At 34.8% G+C, this 22,833-nt stretch overlaps 1 protein-coding gene across 1 annotated transcript in view; it reads left to right on the forward strand.

Annotated features, from left to right (window-relative positions):
- LOC103116156 (mono-ADP ribosylhydrolase 2) overlaps positions 1 to 22,833 on the forward strand; it is a 268,300-nt gene that overhangs the window by 169,330 nt on the left and 76,137 nt on the right. The window contains exon 10 of the mRNA XM_060201679.1: positions 2,549 to 2,626. Coding sequence (XP_060057662.1) covers positions 2,549 to 2,626 — 78 coding nt within the window. The remainder of the gene's footprint in view (positions 1 to 2,548; positions 2,627 to 22,833) is intronic.

A 22,833-nucleotide genomic window follows, 5' to 3' on the forward strand; every position in this document is an offset into this window, starting at 1 on the left:
TTTTTAAAGGATTTCTCAAAAATGAAAACTAGCTCCAAGTCCTTTGATCCAATGAGAGCTATACTCAAGAAGTCTTTGGATCCGCTCTCAGGTTCGCGGTGGACCCTGGAGACTCCCAAGAGGAAGCCCCCGAGCTAAAGTGCTCTCTCCGGGTCCTCTGCCCGCCGCGCTCTGCGACTGGTGGAGGAGCCGCCTTCCTGGGTGGGCGGAGGACAATGCCTGGCGCACTCACCTTGCCCGGCGCCACCTGGGAATTCTGGAGGCCCGCTAGTCCGTGTCACCTTTACTCTAATTCTTAACCCAAATTAAATTGTAATCACTTTTTGGTGTCACCCCTTATTGACTGGCCTGCTAAAGGCAGAAAATCCTACCGTTGCCGACGATGCGATCAGAGCGCTCGCTGTTAGCGACTTCTCAGTCCGCCATCTTCCTAACTCCTCCCAAATAACTTTTAAAAATATGTTTCTTATGGTATATGAATCAGTATGCTTAAGTCAGAAAGCATAATTACTATTAGGTATCAATGAACATGTGCAAAAATTATATACTCAAGTGAAATGAATGTTTCATGAAAATTCTTGATAATGTTATTTCACAAAAAAAATACTAAAGCATTTTCAAAACTAAAATCTAGCCTGATGCTTATAGTACCTTTTGTAATCATTGTTTTCAGTCTTAATATGAAAAAAGAACTGAAATTATTTGTATATGTGAAATGGAGGTCTCATACACGCACATTTTCTCATACATGCACATGCACCATTTTCCTTATCCAACATTTTTTATCAAGTTCTGTATTAATAGAGACAAAGAGAGAAAAGTATCAAGCCATTATACATGGATGATTCCATTTGGTAACACAATAGAATCTAATGCATATGAGACAAGCTCTATACTACTGAACCATTTCCCCAGCCCTGAAGTTATTTTTTAATTACACATTTTAGATCCAAAATTATATGGAAATATTTTAAAGCAATTTTCAATTTGACATGAGTGAGATAACAGATTAGAAATGTGTCTATGCTCACTTTTGCTTCCAAACTTGAACTTTCAAACTTATTGTCAGTCTCAAAAAGAAATAAGAAGCTGTGGAGATAATTAAACATTTGCCTTGGGGAATTATTTGCAGTTAATTAAAACCATACACTTTGGGTGTATACTTGCTTCACTGGTTATTAAATTTGAATCATATGTTAACTTACCAGCATTCTTGCTTGTCCATCAAATGTTGCTTGTGGCAGGTTCCAAAAAGAAACTTTCTCACAATATCACACAAACTTTACTGTTTAACACTATTTCCCAGCTTGGAGAAAGGGGAGAGGGAGTGAAGAATGGGTTAGTTTAGACTCCACTTCATTCAGCCCTGTTGGAGAGTCATAAAAAGTCAACTAGGAATTCTTTGGAAGGTTAAAGATTCTATGGGTAGTGAAAATATTTAGCCCACTATTCCCAGCATATTCTATGACCATGCAGATGCAAATTAGCTCCTGGCTTTAGATATCTTTGCATTATCACTCTTATAATGGCATAAAAATATCCACTAAATTGTAATCTCTATGAGTTCATATATTTTTCTATTTTGTATTTTATTGGCTCTCAGCATCAAGAACAGTGTCTGGCATAGTTTAAGTTCTTAGTAAGCATTTGTGCAGTGAATAAAAGACCCATTTTCTCTCTTCATGCTGACTCACTCACATAATTTTTTCAAGTTTCTTTTAAGAGCTTCCAGATATTCAGCAAGGGGTTCTTTAAAGATTTTCAACACTTTTGTCATTGGTATCTTTTTAACCATGTTATTTCCTATAAGGCATATCATATAACAAAAACATGAAGGTATGCTGATTTCATGTTTAAATGTGCTATGCAAGGGAAAGGAAAAATGCACAGAACAGAAGGTTTGCATTCCCCATTTGCTGTTTTTCTACTGGAACAATTCCTATGAAAGATGAACTTAATTGCCACTGGATTTCAAAGCTCTACATCTAAGTTTCTCGAGTACTCAAGGCTCCTATTGAAGAACATTTTCAGTGAAAGCATTAAGAACATTAGAATTAGATATTCCCTACTGTACCTTCATTTCATAGCCTTTCACACAGTTCTAAGACTTTCAGTGATGAACAAAACCTGCTTACATTTTCTTGCTTGTTAGCAAAAAGCCATCTCAACCAAATCTTTACCCTTTTTACCTCTAAGACTTTGAGCAGATATCTTATGCAATACTTTAAGAAAAGCATATTCATTGATAACAGTGGCTGCAAATTTTTATTTATTTATTCATTTATTATTATTATTTTTTTTTACCAGAGCACTGCTCATCCCTAGTTTATACTGGTGAGGGACTGAACTTTGAAATATCAGGCATGAGAATCTTTTGGCATAACCATTATTTTATCTCCCCCTGAAAGTCTGAATATTTCAATGCCATGGGGGCTTAAGTGAAATAATAAATCATGTGCTGCAAACATCGATCTGCCGTATTAGTACTAGAATCTGCTTTATTTCCCAGTTAAAATGTTAACTAAAGATTTTGCTTATTCATTGCCAGATTCTTCAAAAGATGACAATATAACAAAAGACAATGAAGTAACAGATTATTCTGTGTGCGACCAAAATCAACCTTATGGTAAGTTGTAAGATCACATCAGTTTTGTTTTTTCCTGAGAAGGAATATTATATGTCAATAAGTTATTATTTTTTCTACAAAAATGAAAAGTATCTGGTGATATTTTCTTAGAAAAGTGTATCTCCACATCAGTAACCCTCATATTTAGAAGGGTCATCTGCTCTCCTTAGTCTTCACTAATTATTTTTTATGCCATGGTAAATTTACATTTTCTTGCTAATCATTTCAACTCTATAGACACTATGTTTATAAATAATGAAATGGAGCATATAATAAGAATAAATATAAGACATGTAGAGAATTTGTCAGTGAGATTACATCTGCATGTTCATGCTATACTACAAAAGAGATATAGAACAAATGTATATTAAGCAATTCTTTGAAGATTTTTTAAAATTTCCTTATGCAGATCAGTTCCTCCACCCCAAAACTCATGTATGGATTTATCAGAAAGATAGAATGAAAAAAATTCAAGAGAGAAAAGGAACCTATAAGAACTAAAAAACAAAAATCATATTAACTCTAAGCTTTTTCTCCTAAAACTCTAAATACTAAGAGAAAACTCAATAACATTTTCAGAAACCCAAAAGAAAGTTTCCATATTTAATGAAGTTATTATTCATACATGAACTCAAGAGTAATATTTTTTCAGCAATAAAAAAATTAAGAACATGCCACCAAGGTATCCTTTCTGAATAAACAAAATCTGTGCAAAACTATGAAGGATTAAAGAAGAAATTCAAGGCAAAATCTACAGCTAGAATAGACCATATAATAAGATCCATTAAATGTATAAAATGTTGAAATATATGTGTTACAAATATATTTCAGGGTTTTTTTCTGATTGATTGATTTGTTTTAACCAGAACATTGCTTAGCTCTCTCTCTTTTTTAGGGGGGGCAGGGGGGCGGGAATAAAGGTTTACAGTTGACAATAAATACAGTTGTTGGTACATGTATAAAATTTCTCAGTTTTCTACATAACACTCTTAACCCCTCACCTAGGTCCTCTTGCACATCATGCCTCAGGATCTAAATATTCCCTCCCCACCCACCAGAATCCTTTCTTTGGTGCAATACAACTTTTTTTTTAATACTGTAACTGAAAGGAAAACAAATCTAGGAAACACCAGAGGAAGTCAGACAATGTCTCACTAATCTGAGAAGAGGAAAGAGGAAGGACAATGGAAATAGTAATAAGTATAGAGGTGACATAGAAAGGAAGTGAAGGCAAAACCATAGAAAAATGGAAAATATATATAAGAGAGACATAGATGTAGATATAAAGCCAACACATATCTGTGACATTGCAGTTTCCACTGAAGAGGGATGGGGACACAGAACTCTAGTGGAGGAAACACGGTGTGCAATTATACCCCTATTATCTTATAATTTTTGTATTCCACTGGTAAATCACTAATAAAAAGATAATGGGGGGAAACGTACTAACCAGAGTGCAATTTCTCCAGAAGCTGAGAATAACAAATGTAAAACATTTCTTAGATAAAGAAGATACTGTTTTAGTTTTCAAAGGATTCACATTATAGATTTGTTAAATACAGTATCTAGCATACATACTCAAATAAATATAAAACTAAGAAGACAAGGTAATGAAAGATAAATAGATTGAAAAAGCAAATAAATTTCAATTGAAAATACTAGATTTGTAAACATGAAGTATATAAAGTTATGTTGGCCAAGTATAAGGGGATGACCATCTATAAAGACCAAATATAAAGACAAGATTGAAAATGTTAGCTGAAAACTGAAAATTCAAATGAAACTAAGGAAAATGTCTAAGTAAATGATGCCACAATTCAAATGAAAAACTAAATGAATTGATATGTGGTTAAAAGCCATATTAGATGCATATCAAAGGAAATTTATAAACTAGATGTTAATAGAAGTTAAAGGAACAGAAAGCTGGATCAGGGAAGAGAGTAGCTCCTTAATATGGGAAAGCGATATAAATATTGTTGACTGTAAACCCCATCAGTTTGATTTGGTCTGGGGACCATATTCAGCTTAAGAGCCTATGTGACCTCTGCATCCCTGCAGATCTTGAATTCACATTCTGTGGTCATGAGTAGAAACATTCCAAGCTGTCCCGGTATCAGAACCCATCTTCCTCAGGTGTAGCATAGAGGATGTTGTCCATCCTTCCTTCAGAGGATGAAACTTTCTCTACCATTGTTGATCCAAGTTGAGGGCAAGGTCCTATGGGGGCCCACAAAGGGGTCTATTGTGTTGTTCCTGATAGAAATGACCAGTAACAATGGAGAATTTATTGGAGATCTAGGCCCATCATGACTGTTTGGGAATATCAGGACTCCCCGAATAGGGCCCCAGCTGATGGGGTGCCCTGTTAGTGACTAAAGAGTCATCATTAAAGTATGCCAGCCTCTTTTCCTTATTTGGCTTTTGCAGTCCTTTCTTTGCAAAGGTTAGCTTTTGAGTGAGTGAGAGAAATGTAATAGGAGGGCATCTAAGACTAATTAGATACTATTTCATTAGAAACTTTATACTGACTTACTACAGACTATTGTGTACTTTTGATTTCAGGTATATATTTTGCCCTAGTTTATGGATACGTGTGAACATATGCTCTATCTCACCAGACCTGGCCTAAATCTAGGTTTTGGGACTTTGTTAGGAAGTGAACCTCCTGGAATGGAATTAAGAGTCTACCATGAAAGGAAAGGTCTCACCTGAGTGATGAGGGTGAAGGGTTGGCAATCCATGTCTGATGTCTTTGTACACAGTCTGAGGTGAAGCATGCTGAGATGGTACTCATTGCATTGATTAGGTTGGAATCAGCGGATGCAATATAATTTGGTATGACTTGAGATAAGCATGAAGGGGAGTGAGCCCCACCCCAGAGGTTCCAGGATTTGGAGAAACATAGGTTCTATAGACGAAGCGGGAGATTCCTATTGTCTTAGGGTTTAAGAAGACAATAGATAGTTATTGCAATAATCACATTGTTTGACACTTGGGTTAACTTTGAAGAATCCCTTTGTTAGAATTTGCTGTATCATACACACCCTCACCATATTTTATGTCCTTTGACATTATTTGCCTAGGGGCACTAGCATTTTTATAACTCATTCATGGGTCATACATAATTAATAATTTGCACTTAATGTTTTTATGAAAATAAGCTTCAGTTGTCTTGGCGTTGGCAGACCAAATGATTTTGTAGGCCATACTTGTTCTGAGGCCTGTATATGCTTCACTCCTAACCTAGAGACTTCCAAGTTACAGTGCAGAGGAGGGATCCAAGCAAAGCTTAGTAGACACCATGAATTAAATAAATAGAGTTGAAGAGTTCTGGGAGGTCCATATATCTTGTATTTGAAGGACAGACTACTAAAGAAGAGATAACTCTACAGAGAGGATGCTCTGGAAATCTATCAGAAGGAATCTCTCAGGTCTTGGACCAAGTACTAACCATAGCATACATAAGAGAAAATTACCCACCACACCCATCACTGATAATATACTAAAGGACTTAAGTTAATGATAACTGCAGCTTATCTGGAGCTGGGAGGAGTGCCTATTCCCACCAGCTGAACTGGGAAACCTGAAATTCATAGAGGGCTTACTTTGCATCAGGAATGAAGCGTATGTAACAGTATACTTACTAAATGATACAGTTGAAAAGTAAACCTTGAAAAAAATCAAAACAGTTACAGTAACTTCATACCAGAATGAAGCTCACAGATATTTATTGGTATATAAATGTACCTCACATTCAACAGAGTAAAACCAACAAAATTATCAGGCATGCAGAGAAGTATTGGATGATAAATCTCCTTCTCTTGTGCTTCCACAAGTGTTTTTACAGTAAGTCCTTAATTCTTCTGTTTTAACTAATATTTTCAAATATGGTGTGTAGAAAAATCTTTTTAAAAGTTTGTTTCCATCTTAAACAAGAAGCAAGTTTGTTTACAGGCTTGTGAGATGGGAAACCTTCCAGATCAAAAAAGTAGATAAATTCCCTTTATAAAAAAATATATATCCTCCAGGGTTATCACTGGGGCTTGGTGCCAACACTACAAATCCACTGTTCCTGGAGGCCTTTTTTCTATTATTATTATTGTTGCATAGGAGAGAGAAAATTTGAGAGGAGGGGGAGATGGTGGCAGGGAGAGAAAGGTAGATAACTGCAGAGCTGCTTCACCACTTGTGAAGCAGCCCCCTGGAGTTGGGGAACCAGATGCTGGAACCTAAATGCTTGTACAGGTCTTTGCACTTCATACTACTTGCCCTTAACCCAGTGTGCCACCTCCTGACCCCCAAAGATATGTGTTCTCTAAGTTCACAGTGTCTCCTCTTTTATTCTACCCACAAAATACACCTCACATTGTCACCTTGTAGGAATTAGGGTAAAGCTAACAAGCATTAATCCTCTGACTATTGCTACTATTCTGAGTAATAAACTGTTTATCTGTTAACCAATGGTACTGTTTCTTCCACCACCATACAATGAACTATGGCTAATTTGTCAAATTTTATGTAGGATAAAATTTCAGACCCTTCTCAGTTCTTTCAAGAATAAGAAAAGGGGGGTCAGGCAGTGGTGCTTCTGGTTAAAGACACATAGTACAAAGAACAAGGTCCCTCGCAAGGATTTAGGTTCATACCCCTGCTCCCCACCTGCAGAGGGTCAGTTCACTAGCCCAGAGGTAAAACAGGTCTGCAGGTGTCTCTTTCCCTCTTTCGCTCTCTCCACTCAATTTCTCTCTGTCATATCTAATAAAATGGGAAAAAAATGGCCCCTCGAAGCAGTGGGTTGAAAGTGCTGGCACTCAGCCCCAGCAATAACATTAGAAGCAAAAAGTAAAAGTCAGAAAAATATGACAAATCAATGAATGGAAATCTAGAAATAGTATAATTAATAAGAAAGGCATATATAAGAGCTATTATAATTTTATTCCACACTTTCAAAGACTAACAAAAAAGAGTGTCCTTGTTAACAAGAGGTATGAAAGATATAAAAATACCCAAATTAATTGAGGCAAAAATCTGCATCTGATATTAAAGTGATACATGAGATTGATGATAGATTAGAAATTACAAAAGAAAGGATTAGAAAATTTGAAACTTTAACAATAGAAACTATCCAGATTGAAACAGCTTAGAATATTGAAAGTATCAGTGATCTATGAATGAAATTCATAAGTAGTTCCATTGCAATATCCATGAATTGAAATATTTGAACATAGGCAGTAGGGAGAGATACAAAAATAAAGTATCTGAAAAATGGTTTAAGTTTTTCAGAAATTTGATGAAAAATCCGGGCGTGTATAACTAAGATGTTCTATATCTACAAAATACACACACACACACACACACACACACACACACACAGATGCACACTTAAGCCCAACACAATAAATGTCCCTACCTCCAATAAACAGAAAATCTCAAAAAAAAATCAAAGTATTCATGTAAGTTACACATAAAAGAATAAATAAAAGCATGAAAGAGAAGTCTCTTTGGAAAATTACAGGTGAATTTTTGGGTCAAAATATGAATAAACCCCATAAACATAATATTAAAGAACATGGGGAAGGAGCTCACCTAACACATGCCTTGTGAAATATGGAGCCCTAGGTCTGAGTCCCAGCACCACATAGAAGTACCATGCACAACACTGGGGGAGCTCCATATGTTGTTAAGCAACTTTTCTGTGTATCCTCTCTCCTTCCTATGTAATGGTCTTTCCCAACTTATCAAAAAAAAAAAAAAAAAACTGAATAGAGGAAAATTGGCCTGGGAACAAATTCATACATATTCAACATCATGCTTTCATTTCCCAGCTCCACATTTTTTAAAGTACAAAAGTATTTATATAATATATATTTTAAAGATTGATTTATTAATGAGAAAGATAAGAGGAGAGAGAGAGAAAGAACCAGACATCACTTTGATACATGTGCTGCCAGGGATTGAACTCATGCTTGAGAATCCAATGCCTTATCCACTGTGCCACCTCCTGGATCACTATAATTTCTTTTATATAAAGATCAGAAAACAGGAAATATAGCTGTAATATTTTAAAAGAAAGGAATATGTGGTAAAATGATAAAGGAAATCTAGGAAGTTATCACAATGACAGTCACAATGCTGACTAAATTTAGTGAGGAGGAGGTATTGATAGGCTTATAAACTAAGCTTTTGGGTTATTAATAACTATATAGACATACCTTAGAGGAGTGTTCTGTTCCAGGCCACCATAATAAAGTGAAAAGTGCACTTCCAAAGAAAGCCACATGCATATATATATATTTTTTAGTTCATGTAAGAGTACCCAGTAGAACACAGATATTTATTACCATAAGCAGCAATCTAGGCTCAAGGCCCTTCCCTACCTGCATGGGATAATCTTTACAAGTAGTGGGACATTGTTGAAAGTGTCTTTCCTTATGTCTCTCTCCCTGTCTCTGCTTATCACCCTTTGTTAAAAACAGAAAGGAAGAGAAAACGTTCACTTGGAATGTCAGAGTTGCCATACTGAGTGTCAGCCAATGACTCTAATAGAAAAAAAAAAGATTATGTTTACACTATGCTACCTTTGATTTAATGTTTTGTACCATTTTGTCTAATAATATGGAAGGTGGCTGGATGGACAGTAAGGACAAATGTTTTACATTCATGAGGGCCTAGCTTCTATTTGTCTTCTTTGTATGTATATCTCACTTAAACACATGAAGACTATATAAAACTTAAAACAATGTCTATGACATAATTTAAAAGATACTGCATTACTAAAATATGATTAGCACCATTTGCACTTCCTGAAAGTTCTGATCTTTTTTTCTGGTGGAAGTTCATCCCTTGGCATTGCTGACTGAAGACTGATCCTGGTGGTGGCTTCTGAAGGTTGCTTGGGATGATTATTGCGATTTTTAAAAATAACACAATAGTTTAGTGCATTCCATCAATCGACTCTTCCTTTTACAAAAGGTTTCTCTGCAGTGTGATTCAGTCTAATAGAATTTTACACACACACACACACACACACACACACACACACACATTTTTTTCAAAATCGGAGCCAATCCTTTCAAACTCTGTGGTTCTCTTATCAAATTTATGTAGCATTCTAAACACTTCATTCTTACTTATATCATCTATAGGTGGCATCTCACTAGAAGTTAATTCCACCACAAATAAACTTTTTCTTCGTTTTACTTATCCATAAGAAACAGTTCATCTGGCTGTCAATTTGCTTTTTTTCTTTTTAATTTGTGTAACATTTGGCTTACTTTACTATGAAATTTTATGGGCTAGTTTCACTCTTCTATATATGTGAAAAGAACTGTATTCTAGAGTCCAGTAGATTACATACATTACCATGTGAAAGGGCCCTGCTTCAGGCTTCTAGTACCCATCTGACGTAGGGAACCTTCATGATCTGGGAAGAAGTGCTGTAGGTTTCTCTCTTTCTTCATAACTATTACTCCCTTCCCTCTCAGTTTTATTCTGTTTCTATCCAAAAAAGAAAGGAAGAAAAAGGAAAAATAAATGGTCATCAGGAACAGTAGATTTGCAGTGCAGGCACTGAACCACAGTGTCAATGCTGGTGGCAAATAAGTAAATAAATGAGACTGTGCCCTTGAACAAAGTTGCAGTTCTATCCCTCAAAAAAAGGACATGTTTACCTAGTATTCTGATTTCTTTTCCCTATATCCTCTTTCCCCCCTATATCCTCTTAGTAGCTACAATAGTTTTCATTAGGTTTTAGTATTAGTTTTTTGCCAGTGCATTTGCTTTAGGTATTTGTATGCAACATATGAGAGAAATCATCGAGTAATTGCTTTTTAGTGTCCTACTTCACTTAACAAAATTACCTTGAGTTCCACCCAGTTACTTTCAAAAGTACTTAACCTTCTTTAGTAGAATAGTATTCCACTGAGTATGTATCCCACCACTTCTATCAGTTGATCTGTGTGCCTGCTTCTGTTCCAGTACCATATTATTTTAAATATTGTTGCTTTGTAGCATAATTTGGTGTCAGCGATTGTGATATTTCCACTTTTCTTCTTCTTAGTTCTCAGAATTCCTTGAGTTATTCGAGGCCTTTTACACATTTTAGAACTTAGAAATTTTAGAATTGTTTGCTATGTTTCCATGAAGAATTCCATTGGAATTTTCATAGTGCTTACATTGAATTACCATTTTATTATGAGCTGATAGAAATTCACTTACAACTTGAGGATCCTGTTCTATTTCTCAACATTGGACTCACAATGTTGAGCAAACCATATTGTAAGCAGATGTGCTATCATCTTCGAGGCTTTGTTGTCTATTTATAGAGCATAGACAGAGTCTATTTAGCATAATTCTTAAGCATCTTGGGAGCTGGGGGGTTGATAAATGAGCACTGGCTTCAACTTAAAAGTCATACAAGCTACATGAACCCCTAACAGGAGAGTCAGCTTACCCTTTGAAGCTTTGTACGCAGGCACTGACTTCTCTGTAACCATAAAAGTCTTAGATGACATTCTCTCTAATCTACAATAAAAATCTGTCATATGATCACTTTCATCTCCTACATAACTTGCTGCAGCTTCTACAATAGTCCTGTTGCTTTACCTTGCATTTTTGTAAAGGAATCTCTTCTTTTCTTAAGTTTCACAAACAAAGCTAGGCTAGCTTCAATCATTTATTTTGCAGGGTTTTTTTTTTTTTTTCAACTTTCTCAGTCTTTTATTAATAGAATTGAAGAACTATAAGAACAAGCTCTGAAGTAGGGTTTGACTTATGAGAATGTTGTGGCTTGTATAGTCATCTCTCCAGACCACTAAGACATGCTCCATGTCATCAATAAGATGTTTGTCTTATCATTTGTGTGTTCACTGGAGCTGTAATTTAATTCCCCTCAAGAACTTTTCTTTTGCTTTCACTATTTGACAAAAGGGCCTAGCTATACCTGTCGAGACTTTCAGTACGCTTCTTCACAAAATGTAATTGTCTTTAACTTTTGATCTTTGCCGAGAAACTTGTGACTGCCTTTCATTTAAGGGCTCAAGAGTGCTTTAGGACTATTAATTGGTCTTACTTCAATGTTGTTCTCCCTTGAGGAATGGGGAAACCTAAAGAGAAGGAGCTAGATGAGGATATGGCTGCTTTTAGAGCATTCACCACACAAACAACATTCATCAATTAAGCTTGCATGACTGCAGTTTATGTCACCCAGTGTAATTGTAATAGTAATGGCAAAGATCACTGATTTCATATCACTACAGATATAATATAAATACTTTTAAAAGCCTGAAATAGTGTCAGAATTACCAAAAATGCATTAAAGTTAGGAATTCTCATTGCTTTTTGATTATTTAATAGAGCTTTATATATTTTGTGTACTTTACTGTATGTAGATTGCATTCTATAGAAGACAAGGGGAAAAGTAAGAAATAATTACAGTGAGAGAGGAAAAAAGAAAGTATCAGTGACAGAGTCTATCAAAAATTACGTTAGTGTACAGAGTGTGTTTCATACAGTGACTTCAGTTAAAGGTTATAAAAAATTAAAAGTTCATACTCTGTTGTAGACCTATAGATTTCTGACAACACAAAATAGACTGAAGAGTATCTCTTAAAACTGTTGTAATAATTATAATTAGAATTAATTATACCACAGTAAAACTAAGGGAAGATACATTAATTTTTCCACTTCAAAAATTCACACCAAATGTGACAGTGCTATCAGTAATGCAAACTATAACAACAACAACAAAAAAACCGTATGTAACAGTTTAACAAATATAAAGCACAAATACATTTATGTATGTATGTATTTATTTATTATTGAATAGAGACAGAGAAAAATGGAGAGGGGGGAGATAGAGGAGAAAAGGGACAGAAAGACACCTGCAGCATGGCTTTACCACATGTGAAGCTTTCCCCCTGCAGGTAGTGACCAGGGGCTTGAGCCCAGGTCCCTGTGCACTGTAATGTGAGTGCTTAACCAGGTGCACCACTGCCTAGTCCCTAAAACACCAATCTAGGTGGCAAAAGCAAAAAAAAAAAAAAAGAATCAGCTCTTTTATATCTAAAATAATTAAAACCCTAGTAAGATAAAGCAGTGATGATTTCTTATGTCAGATATAATGAGAAGATACAATACAAATAAAACATCACTGAAATTTCAAGAGGAATTCACATTATTATCAGTCAATGACAGTTTCAATGGGCTAAAAATAACATGATACCCTTGAAAACTGTGATTAAAAGTATAATCCTCCTGTAGGAATAGACTGACTAATCATTAAAAGAGAATAAAGGGTTTAGAAATAGAGGTGAGTAGATCTGGGATTTCAGTACATATTTATTATTAAGACAGATGACTCAGTCAAATGGCATTTGAACAACTAGTTGTCCATTTGGAAAAATAAACTGGATCTCAATCTTCTTCTCAACTTAAAAGATAAGATCCCAAACAAACCAATAGTATTTTTAAGTTTGAAATGATTGCTCTTGTAACTATGACTGAATTCGTAAATTTTTAAATGATAAACTATCAACATGTTTGATAAGTTATAAATACTTTATAATAAAATTCTGGTTCTTAAATAACTTAGAAATGTGACTGAGAAAATATTCTCAGAGGTGGGATGGTAGTTCACCCAGCTGAGCAAATCTATTACCATCATTACTGTGCTCAAGGATTTGGGTTTAAGTGCTGGACTCTCATCTGCCAGGGGGATGTTTCTTCTCCCTGACTGCCTCCTGTTCCCCTATCAATTCCTCTCTGTCTTATCAAATAAAATATAAACATGGGGGGGGGAGAACAAAACGATCACCAGGAGAGATGGGTTTGTACCACCGGTACTGAGCCCCAGAGAGAGGCAATAAAAGTATGTATATTCTCTTTTGGTCCATACTCCTAGAGGGATAAATGTTAAGGGAAGCTGACTAGAGAGCTGTGAACTCCATTCTGTCAGGACCCAGAGAGATAAGAGGGGGGTAAAATGTAAGAATACTCAGAAACAGTAGGTGTGACCTAAAAAGGAAGAGAAAGCAGAATTATAGAAAAAAAATGGGCAAATATCTATTAGTCAAGCCATATCTGATCTTGGGATTCAGTTTCCAATGGAGGGAATATGGACACAGGACTCTGGTGGTGGAAAAGGTATGGAATTATATCACTGTTATCTTATAATTTTGTAAGTCAATATTAAATCACTAATACAAAATTAAAATATATATATATTCTCAAAGTAAACAAATAATATGTTTTATTATTATAAACTTCGTACAACAATATGAAAAACACTTAAGAGGAAAATGGGCAAATAATTTAATTATAATTCTTAAAATAAATGAAGTCATAAATAAGAGTTTACATATCTCTAAATTGCTTTACTAAGTGTAAATAAAGCATGATTTCAGAGTTTTATTCTTTTAAATATCAAATAAGTACAATTGAGAATACACATAATTGTTATAAATAGGGCATTCATACACGCTCACTCAATGCTGGTGAAAGACTAACAGGCATAATTTCCTTGTCAACAATTTTGACAGAAGCTAATAAAAACTAATACTTAAATTCAACCATTATGCTTCTGGAATTTATCTAAAAGTAACACCTAGCTAGAGAATGAAGATATTTATTAACAAAATGATCCCAGCAACACTAATGTGACAGTGATAAAAGAAAAAAAAATCCAAAAATCTGTCCACAAAATTAAATATGATACATATTTTTAAAAATAAGATTCCTGAGTAAATTGTAATGACAGTGGAAAAAGCTCATAATTAATAGATAATAACACAATACAACAAAAAACTATTTGCCACTAAATGGAGAACATAGCAAAAATGAGCAAAGTTTTAAAACCATACAAACTCCTAAGACTGACAAGGGAAAAGCACCACTACTATAATGCCTAAAGATCTTAACAACAAGCCAGAAATTTGAAACAATAATCAATAATCTCCCCCAAAACAAAGGCCAAGGATCATATGGCTTTACTACTGAGTTATATAATACTTTGATCGATGACTTGATAAACATGAATTTATAAAATTCTTTCTAAATAGTGAAGAAACTGGGATTTTTTTAAAAATAATTTTTATCAAAACAGGAACATCACAAAACTACAAACAATATCACTAATAAACATTATTTTAAAGATCCATAACAAAATTCAACAGTACATTAAAGGGGGTCATACATCATGGCCAAGTCAGATTCATCCTAATAATGAAAAGTATCATTCAATATACACAAATCCCATTATCTATAAAAAGAAGCAGAAATCACCTGAAAATATGATCAACCAAATATGACCAGAGCTTCTTCAGAAACTCTCTAAGTCACAGGTCAGTACAGACACATGTAGCTTATGGACAGAAAAGAAGTGAGGGAGAGATTCCCATAACTAAAAGCCATATTCAGGAATGGCTGGTTCCAAATTGGGAAATTAGTAGCAAATTGGGAAATGAGTTGCACCATTTCTGGGTCCAGGTTAAATAAACAACAACTATTAAAAACAAAATCACCTAATAGCTCACCAATTTACAACTGTGACTTCTTAACTTTCCAATGCTGTTATCTCCACAGGGGCTGGAACACCTGAGAGACCCTATATTGACATCAAAGACCCTAAACCAGCCTGGTGAATCAGGATAAAATCTCCAATCCCCAACAACTGTGACTTCTTAAATATCTCATTTAACCATAAATGGATATAGACAGCCTAATCAGAAGTGAGGAGAAAAGTCACAAAAATTAAGACACTGTGCTCAGTGGCAGTGGGTGCCAGTTTGGTACTTAGAAAACATGATATGGTCAAAGGAAAGAAAATGGGAAATTTTGGATGCCATGAATCTTGCCTTTTCTTTGAAAACTATGGGGAATGGAATTCTCCAAGGCTATAACCCACCTAGAAGTTAGAACAGCAGGGAGACACTATACTGACATCAAAGGCAAAAACATATGTGGTGACACAGGATAAAATGTTCCCTGACTGAGATAAATGAACAGGGAAATATAACACCTTAGACATAGTGCCTCCTGCTAGCCCAATAATGACAGCAACAATAAATGCAGAAGCTGAGAAATATAGACAGAAAAAAAAATTGACCAGACATAGATCTAGAAAAAAATGTTACAGATAGAGTTCAGAAAACTCATTATGAAATCAATTCAAGAAACTAAATTTAATATTCAAGAACTAAAAAAAAAAAAAAAGATTCAAGAACTCAATGATCATTTTACAAAAAACAAACAAAACAAAACAAAAAAACTCCAAAAGAATCAAAAGACCTGAAGAACACTTTGAATGCCATTCATATTGAGGTAAAAGACCTCAGAAGTGGAAAAGAGAATATCAACACCAGAAGACACAACCACCACACTCTGTAAATTTAAAACTCTCAGAGAGGGAAGATTTAGGAAAAATAAAGCACTTCTCCATGGCATAACACTCCACTAGAAAGATAAACATCAGAGTTATTAGGAATACTGAGGAAGAAGAGAGGGAGAGAGGAATGTAGAACACATTCAAAGAAATTGTAGCAGAAAATCTATATCTGAGCAATATTCAAAATATAGAAATACAAAGTGAATGCACACTTAATTTCTTGAATCTGAAACAACACACATCAAGACACAGAATTGTAAAACTGTACAAAACCAGGGACAAGGAAAAAAATACTGCAGGCTGCCAAGGAAATGAAAGTCACATACAAAGGCAGAAGATATTTATATTTGCACATCCACATCAGACAAGCAACTGGTATGAAACATCTGTGCGGAGTTTGTACAGATCTACAAAAGGAAAAGCTTCTTCATGAGTGGTGAAGCAGGGCTGTATCTGTCTGTCTATCTATCTATCTATCTATCTATCTATCTATCTATCTCTTGCTCTCTCTCTCTCTCTCCCTTCCTCCTCTCCCTATTCCCTCTCAATTTCACTCTTTTCTATCCAATAATATATATATATATATATATAACATTTCTTCATGTGCCTGTGGACCATGTAACATGCAAATGAAATTAAACTTTTCTATCTTACCACACACAAAAGTAAACTCCACATGGATCAATGGTTTAATGTTAAACCAGAAACCATCAAATATTTAGAGGAAAGCATTGTCAGAACTCTTTTCCATTTAAGTTTTAAAGATGTCTGTAGCACCTCAAAGTCTATTCACAAGGAAAACAAAACCAAAAATAAACCAATGGGACTTTGTCAAATTTAAAAGCTTTTGCACAGCAAAAGAAACCATCAGCAAAATTAGAGAGATTCCTTATAGAATGGGAGATATTTTTTTATAAATCATATAAAAGGTTAATAAACAAAATATAAAGAGAACTCACTAAACTCAGCAACAAAAAGACAAACAAACCCTTCCAAATTTGGGGGTTTGGCTATGGGCAGAATATTTACCAAAAATGAGCCACAGAGCCAACGGACATAGAAAAAAATGTTCAAAGTCACTGATTATCAAAGAAATGCAAATAAAATCAACAAAAAGATATCACTTCACTCATATGAGAAAGTTATACATCAGAAACAACAGTAACAGTAAATATTGGAGAGGTAGTGGGGATAATTGAACACTTGTTTCACTTCTGGTAGGAATATAAACTTATCATATCCCTGTGGAGAGAATTCTGGAGAACTTTCAAAAAACTTAAAAAGGAACCTATTCTATAACTGAGAAACTTTTCCCCTGGGGATATATCCTAAGGTAATAAGCACATTCACACAAAGAGATCTGTGTATACCTATGTTTATAGTGTTACAATTTGTAATAGCCCAAACTTAGAAGCAACCTAGGTGTCCAACAACAGATTAGTGGCTAATAAAGTTATGTTATATGTACACAGTGGAATACTGCTCATCTGTTAAGAATGATAAAGTCATGTTCTTCACCTCATCTTGGATTGGACTTGAAGGGATCATGTTAAGTGAGATAAGCCAGAAAGAGAAGGATGAATATGGGTGGTCTCACTCATGGGTAGAACTTATGACACAATAACAGAAAAGGGAAACAGAAAGTAAAACTGTTTGGTTTGGTGTACTACACCAACACAAAGGACTCTGCAGACTTTCAAGTTTTAGTACATGATGTTTAGAAAGGACCTAAATAGGAGGTGAGAGTGTTCTTGCAGACAACTATCTTGGCAAGATGGGAAATTATACCCATGTGCCAATAACTGTACTTAAACCATTATCCTCCCAATAAAAATAAATAAATAAATAAATAAAAAGAAAAGAAATTTCATGCTCATGGACTGCTATAATTAACATTGGCAAAAATAACCAAAAGCATTATATAGATTTAATGTAATGCCTATCAAAACTCATAGAGTTCTTAAGAAAATACCATTAAAATTTGTTTAGAACCATCAAGTTCCCTAATTTCCAAAAGCATCCCTAAACAAAAATTAAGAATGAAATATTTATGTCCCAGGATTTATATTGCATGAAACAGATATAGTAACTGAAATTGTGTGATATTGGAGCAAAAATAGACATAGAAATTAATGGAGTAAAATTACTATTGCAAAAATAAAACTTCACATACATGGACAACTAATATATGGCAAAAAAGGTACAGTGTAAAGTGAAGAAAGGAAAGTCTCTTAATAAGTGGTATTAGGAAAAAAATCTCATATCTTGGCCTAAAATTAATTAAAAATGGATCCAAGACTTGGATGTTATATCTGAAATGTAATATACATGGAGGAAAAAATAAGCAAAACACTCCATGATGTTAAATTTGAGTTTATATTTAGAATTTCAGTTTCAACAGCAAAAGTGGGGGGTGGGAAGCAAGAATAAACACGTGAGACTATAGCAAACAAAAAAAAAAGTTAGTATAGCAAAAGAAACTAAATCAAAACAAAAAGATATCCAACAAAATGGAAGAACATATTTACAAGAGACATGTTCTGAAAAAGGATTAACATCCATGTTATACAAAAAATTTACATAGGGCAATAACCAGAAGAAAGAAAATGAATCCATCTAAAAAGGACAAAAAAAAAAAAAAAGATGAACAATTTGTCAAGCAATTGTGCAGTTTTAAACAGGCACATATAAAAAATGCTCATCAACACTTATTACTAGGAATATCCAAGTCAAGGCACCCTTGACATACCACCATACTGTGAGAATGGCCTTTATCAAAAATACAGAAACAACAAATGCTGGTCAGGATGGGGAGGAAAGGTAACCCATATACATTGTTGGTAGGAATGTAAACTGGTTAAACCTCTGTAAAAAATTATACAGAGATTTCAAAAGGAATGGAGGGAAGGAGGGAGGAGAAAGAAGAATGGAAGAAGGAAGGGAGACAGGGAGAGAAGGTGGAAGGAAGGAAGGAAGGAAGGAAGGAAGGAAGGAAGGAAGGAAGGAAGGAAGGAAGGAAGGAAGGAAGGAAGGAAGGGAGGGAGGAAGAAAGAAAGGAAAAGGTTTTTTTTTTTTCCAAAGTTTATTTGGGTTTGTCCTCTAGAAATGTTTAATTCAAGACTGACTTTCTCAGACCAATTTTATGGAAAATAATTAAGACATCAGTTGAACCAAACTTAACTATCAGGGCTTTTTAGAAACAATCCCATGATGTATTTCTAAAGAAAATCAAATGGATTTTTGAATTATCTATTCTGATATTCCCCTAAAATTACTATGGATGATTGAGTTCTCTGTATAAAATATATATAAATTTTGGGCTCTTTAATGGTTTTTTGTTTCCTTTGACAGGAGGGTTTAGAACAAAACACAGGGTAGAATTCAAGGGGACTGACTGTGGAGAGGCAAGCATACAGCTTGCCCCCATGAGTTCAGAAAGTAAGAAGGAATATAGAATGCCTGTGTGCACTGAAGAGAAAGGCAGATGGGCTGGGCACTCATGGACTATCATTCACATACTGCAGGTCTAGGTGCATGGTAAGGATCTCACAAATACATCTTCTTTGTATAATTTGCCAAATCCTGTCTTGGCTCAGCAATGAATAAATATGATTATTCTTGGATTTCAAAAGCAGTGAATTTCATTCTCCATCATTTTACTTAATATTATTCCAGAAAATCTAGGTAGAAAAAATATATGTATTTTTCTTTCAAGATTGCCAAAATGCACAAAGCACACAGTGGAAGCAGATCAAGAGTGGGGTCAGGCGAGACATATTCCAGAAGCATTTTGTGGTAGCCTCCTAACCTCCAAGTGAAGTGCTAAGTTTTATTAATCACAGAGAAAAATCCCAGTATCCCTCAACAGACAACCCTGTTTATCAGCAGTGCCCAGACCCTCTTGAATTATGATCTTCTTATATCTGATTGAATTCCTCTGAAAATTGATGTAGCAGATACAGGAACTGGGAAAAGACAGAAATGTGGAATAACTGCTTATACTTAAAAAAAAAAAAACATTGATTGATTGGTTGGTTGGTTGATTGATGAGAGAGATACAGTGAGAAAGATATACAGAGGGAGACCAGAGCACTGTGCAACTCTGGTTTCCAGTGGAGCTGAGGATTAAACCTGGGACCTTTGGTGCCTCAGGTATGAAATCTTTTTGCATAACTGTAGCCCTCTAAATACTTTTGAAAAATAAACTTTATTGTCATTATTATCATTTATTTATTTATTTATTTATTTTTAGCAGAGTACTGCCCAGCTCTTGCTTATGGTGGTACTGGAGACAGAGCCTGGGAATCTCAGGCACCAAAGTCTTTTTGCTTAACAATCACACTATGTCCCCAGCACTCTACAAATTCTCTTTTTCCTTCACTATGCATTGTACAATATGAACTACTCACTATTCAGTTCACATTAATATGTCTAAAGGCCCTAACAGTGACTTAGGAGTAATAGAAAGGTAAATTCCATATATACACAGTGATGGAGACCATGGTTCATTCAATTAATAATAAGGTCACCTTTGAGGAGACAGAACAAAACCATTTGGGACCCCTTTCAGTTCTTCAGGGGCTAGACAGGTAAGCATGAGACAGAGTGATAAAAGGTGAAGAGAAGTTTATTGATTAAATGGATCACTCCTGCACTCATGGAAATTTCTGTACACAGAAATTCTAAGTAACTCACCATATGAACTATACATGTTCTTAAACATTTTACTAGTAAAGAGGAATTTAAGAATGAAAAAGGGACACTTAGAAAGATTACCAAAAATATAATAATAATTTTCGTACCTGAGTCACCAAAGTCCCTGCCCACATCCCCTACTCGCCACCACTATACATCAGAGCTGAGCAGTAAAGAAAGAAAGAAAGTTCCCTCTGGTAAAATAATAATAATAATAATAATAATAATAATAATTAATAATAATAATGGCAAGGTTTAAACAAGGGAAGTAGAATTAAATTCTGCTTTTTCCTTGGATTACAAATAATGTGATATGGGATTTATTTATTTATTTATTTATTTTTGACTACCAGGGGTATCTCTGGGACATGGTGCCTACACAATGAATCCAATACTCCCCCTGGTAATTTTTTTCCTTTATTTTATTTGATAGGACAAAAGTTGAGGGGGGAAATAGAAAAAGAGAGAGGAAAGAAAACTGCAGTACTGCTCCATGTAGCTCATGAAGCTTTCCCTCCCTCAGGTAGGGGCCTGGGACTTGATCCCAGGTCCTTATGTGAGGCAACATGTATACTCTATTAAGGACATCACTGCCCAGCCCCAATTACAAGATTATTAAATATATTTCAGTGTAGTGGGAAGGACTCCCTTACAAAGAGAATGTTTCTTTTCTATATATAAGTCTTGATTTAAATATTCCTCAACCCAAATTTCAGAACTCCTCCCATGAAGTCTATTAATATTTTTCTCCAAAGACATTGGGGAGTAGGGGTGGGGAGGGCTGCTTATCTGTACCATTCAGTATATCCTCTCAATGAATAAATATCAGTTGTGACGTGAAATTTTACCAGGAGGTATTTTCACGTAATGTCAAAGTTATAGAGAATCTTAGATATTACCTGGATTTGGAACTTTTAAACAGATAGACAATGAAATCGAAGCCCAAAGATTTAGCAGTTTACATTGAACATCCATTTTTTATTCCAGAGTTATTTGCAATAAATATTCTATATAAAGTGTTTTGTAGCCTAAGGCACTTCTTTTGTTAAAAGATGCAATAATAAAAAGTAAATTACAATCCCTAATTACTATTTGCAGACATTGACAATTGCTATAATAGGAGTCAATAAATATAAATTTGTTGACAACTCACTGGTAGGTACTAGAAAGTAAAATATGAATAAAAATGTCTCTCTTTTCATCATCTTTGTAACTTGGTAGGAGATATCAGCACAGATACATTACTCTGTAAGAAGGAGGATAATAAAACTGATAAGCAAAGCAACACAGTAAAAATAACAAGTGCGAAATTGATGGTTCTGCCTAGTGAATTAAGAGTGTGTTACAAAAGTTTATCTTTAAAAAGTGAAGAAAATGTTACCAGTTAGAAGAGGATGTGAATGGTTGCATTTCAGTCCTTGAACACATGCTAAGTGGACATAAACCAAGAAAGAATTTATTTAGAAGATGTTGAATAGGTTGGGTGATTTGGAAAAAAATTATAAATATCTAGTAAAATTCATCAACAGTTAAATTTTTCATGTTATCTACAGCTCAAGTAAAATAAACACAGAATAACTGGTAAGATAGTCACAATACACACACACACACACACATATGCACACACACACATACACTTCAACTAGAAATTCAAAAAACAGTGTCTAGACACTGGCACACTTGTTTAAGTATGCATGTTACCATGTGCAAGCACCCAGATTCAAGTCCTTGGGCACCACCTGCAGAAGAAAAGTGATGAAGCAGGTCTACAGGTGTCTCTCTCCTACTCCCTTCTCTCCCTGTCTATAATCTCCTCCCTTCTTTCAGTTTCTTTCTGTCTAATCAAATAAAAGAAAAAATAAGGGGAAAATTCCCAGGGGGAGCAAAAGATTTGTCATGCATGCACCAAGTCCCAGCTATAACCCTAGTGGCAATTAAAAAAAAGAAAAACTCAAAGACAAATACTGTGTCTTTTATATGATCTACTCCCAACATTTGGTTTACCTGCCCATTGGTAGAACTCAATACATCGCAGAATAAATAACTGGCACTGTAGTATCTTCACTGTTTGTATCTGCAAAGGGAAATGGTGGAAATAATTCATAGGAAAGTTTTTGCATGGTTTTCCTCT

Source organism: Erinaceus europaeus, chromosome 1, assembly GCF_950295315.1.
Source record: "Erinaceus europaeus chromosome 1, mEriEur2.1, whole genome shotgun sequence".
Taxonomy (NCBI): Eukaryota; Metazoa; Chordata; class Mammalia; order Eulipotyphla; family Erinaceidae; genus Erinaceus; species Erinaceus europaeus.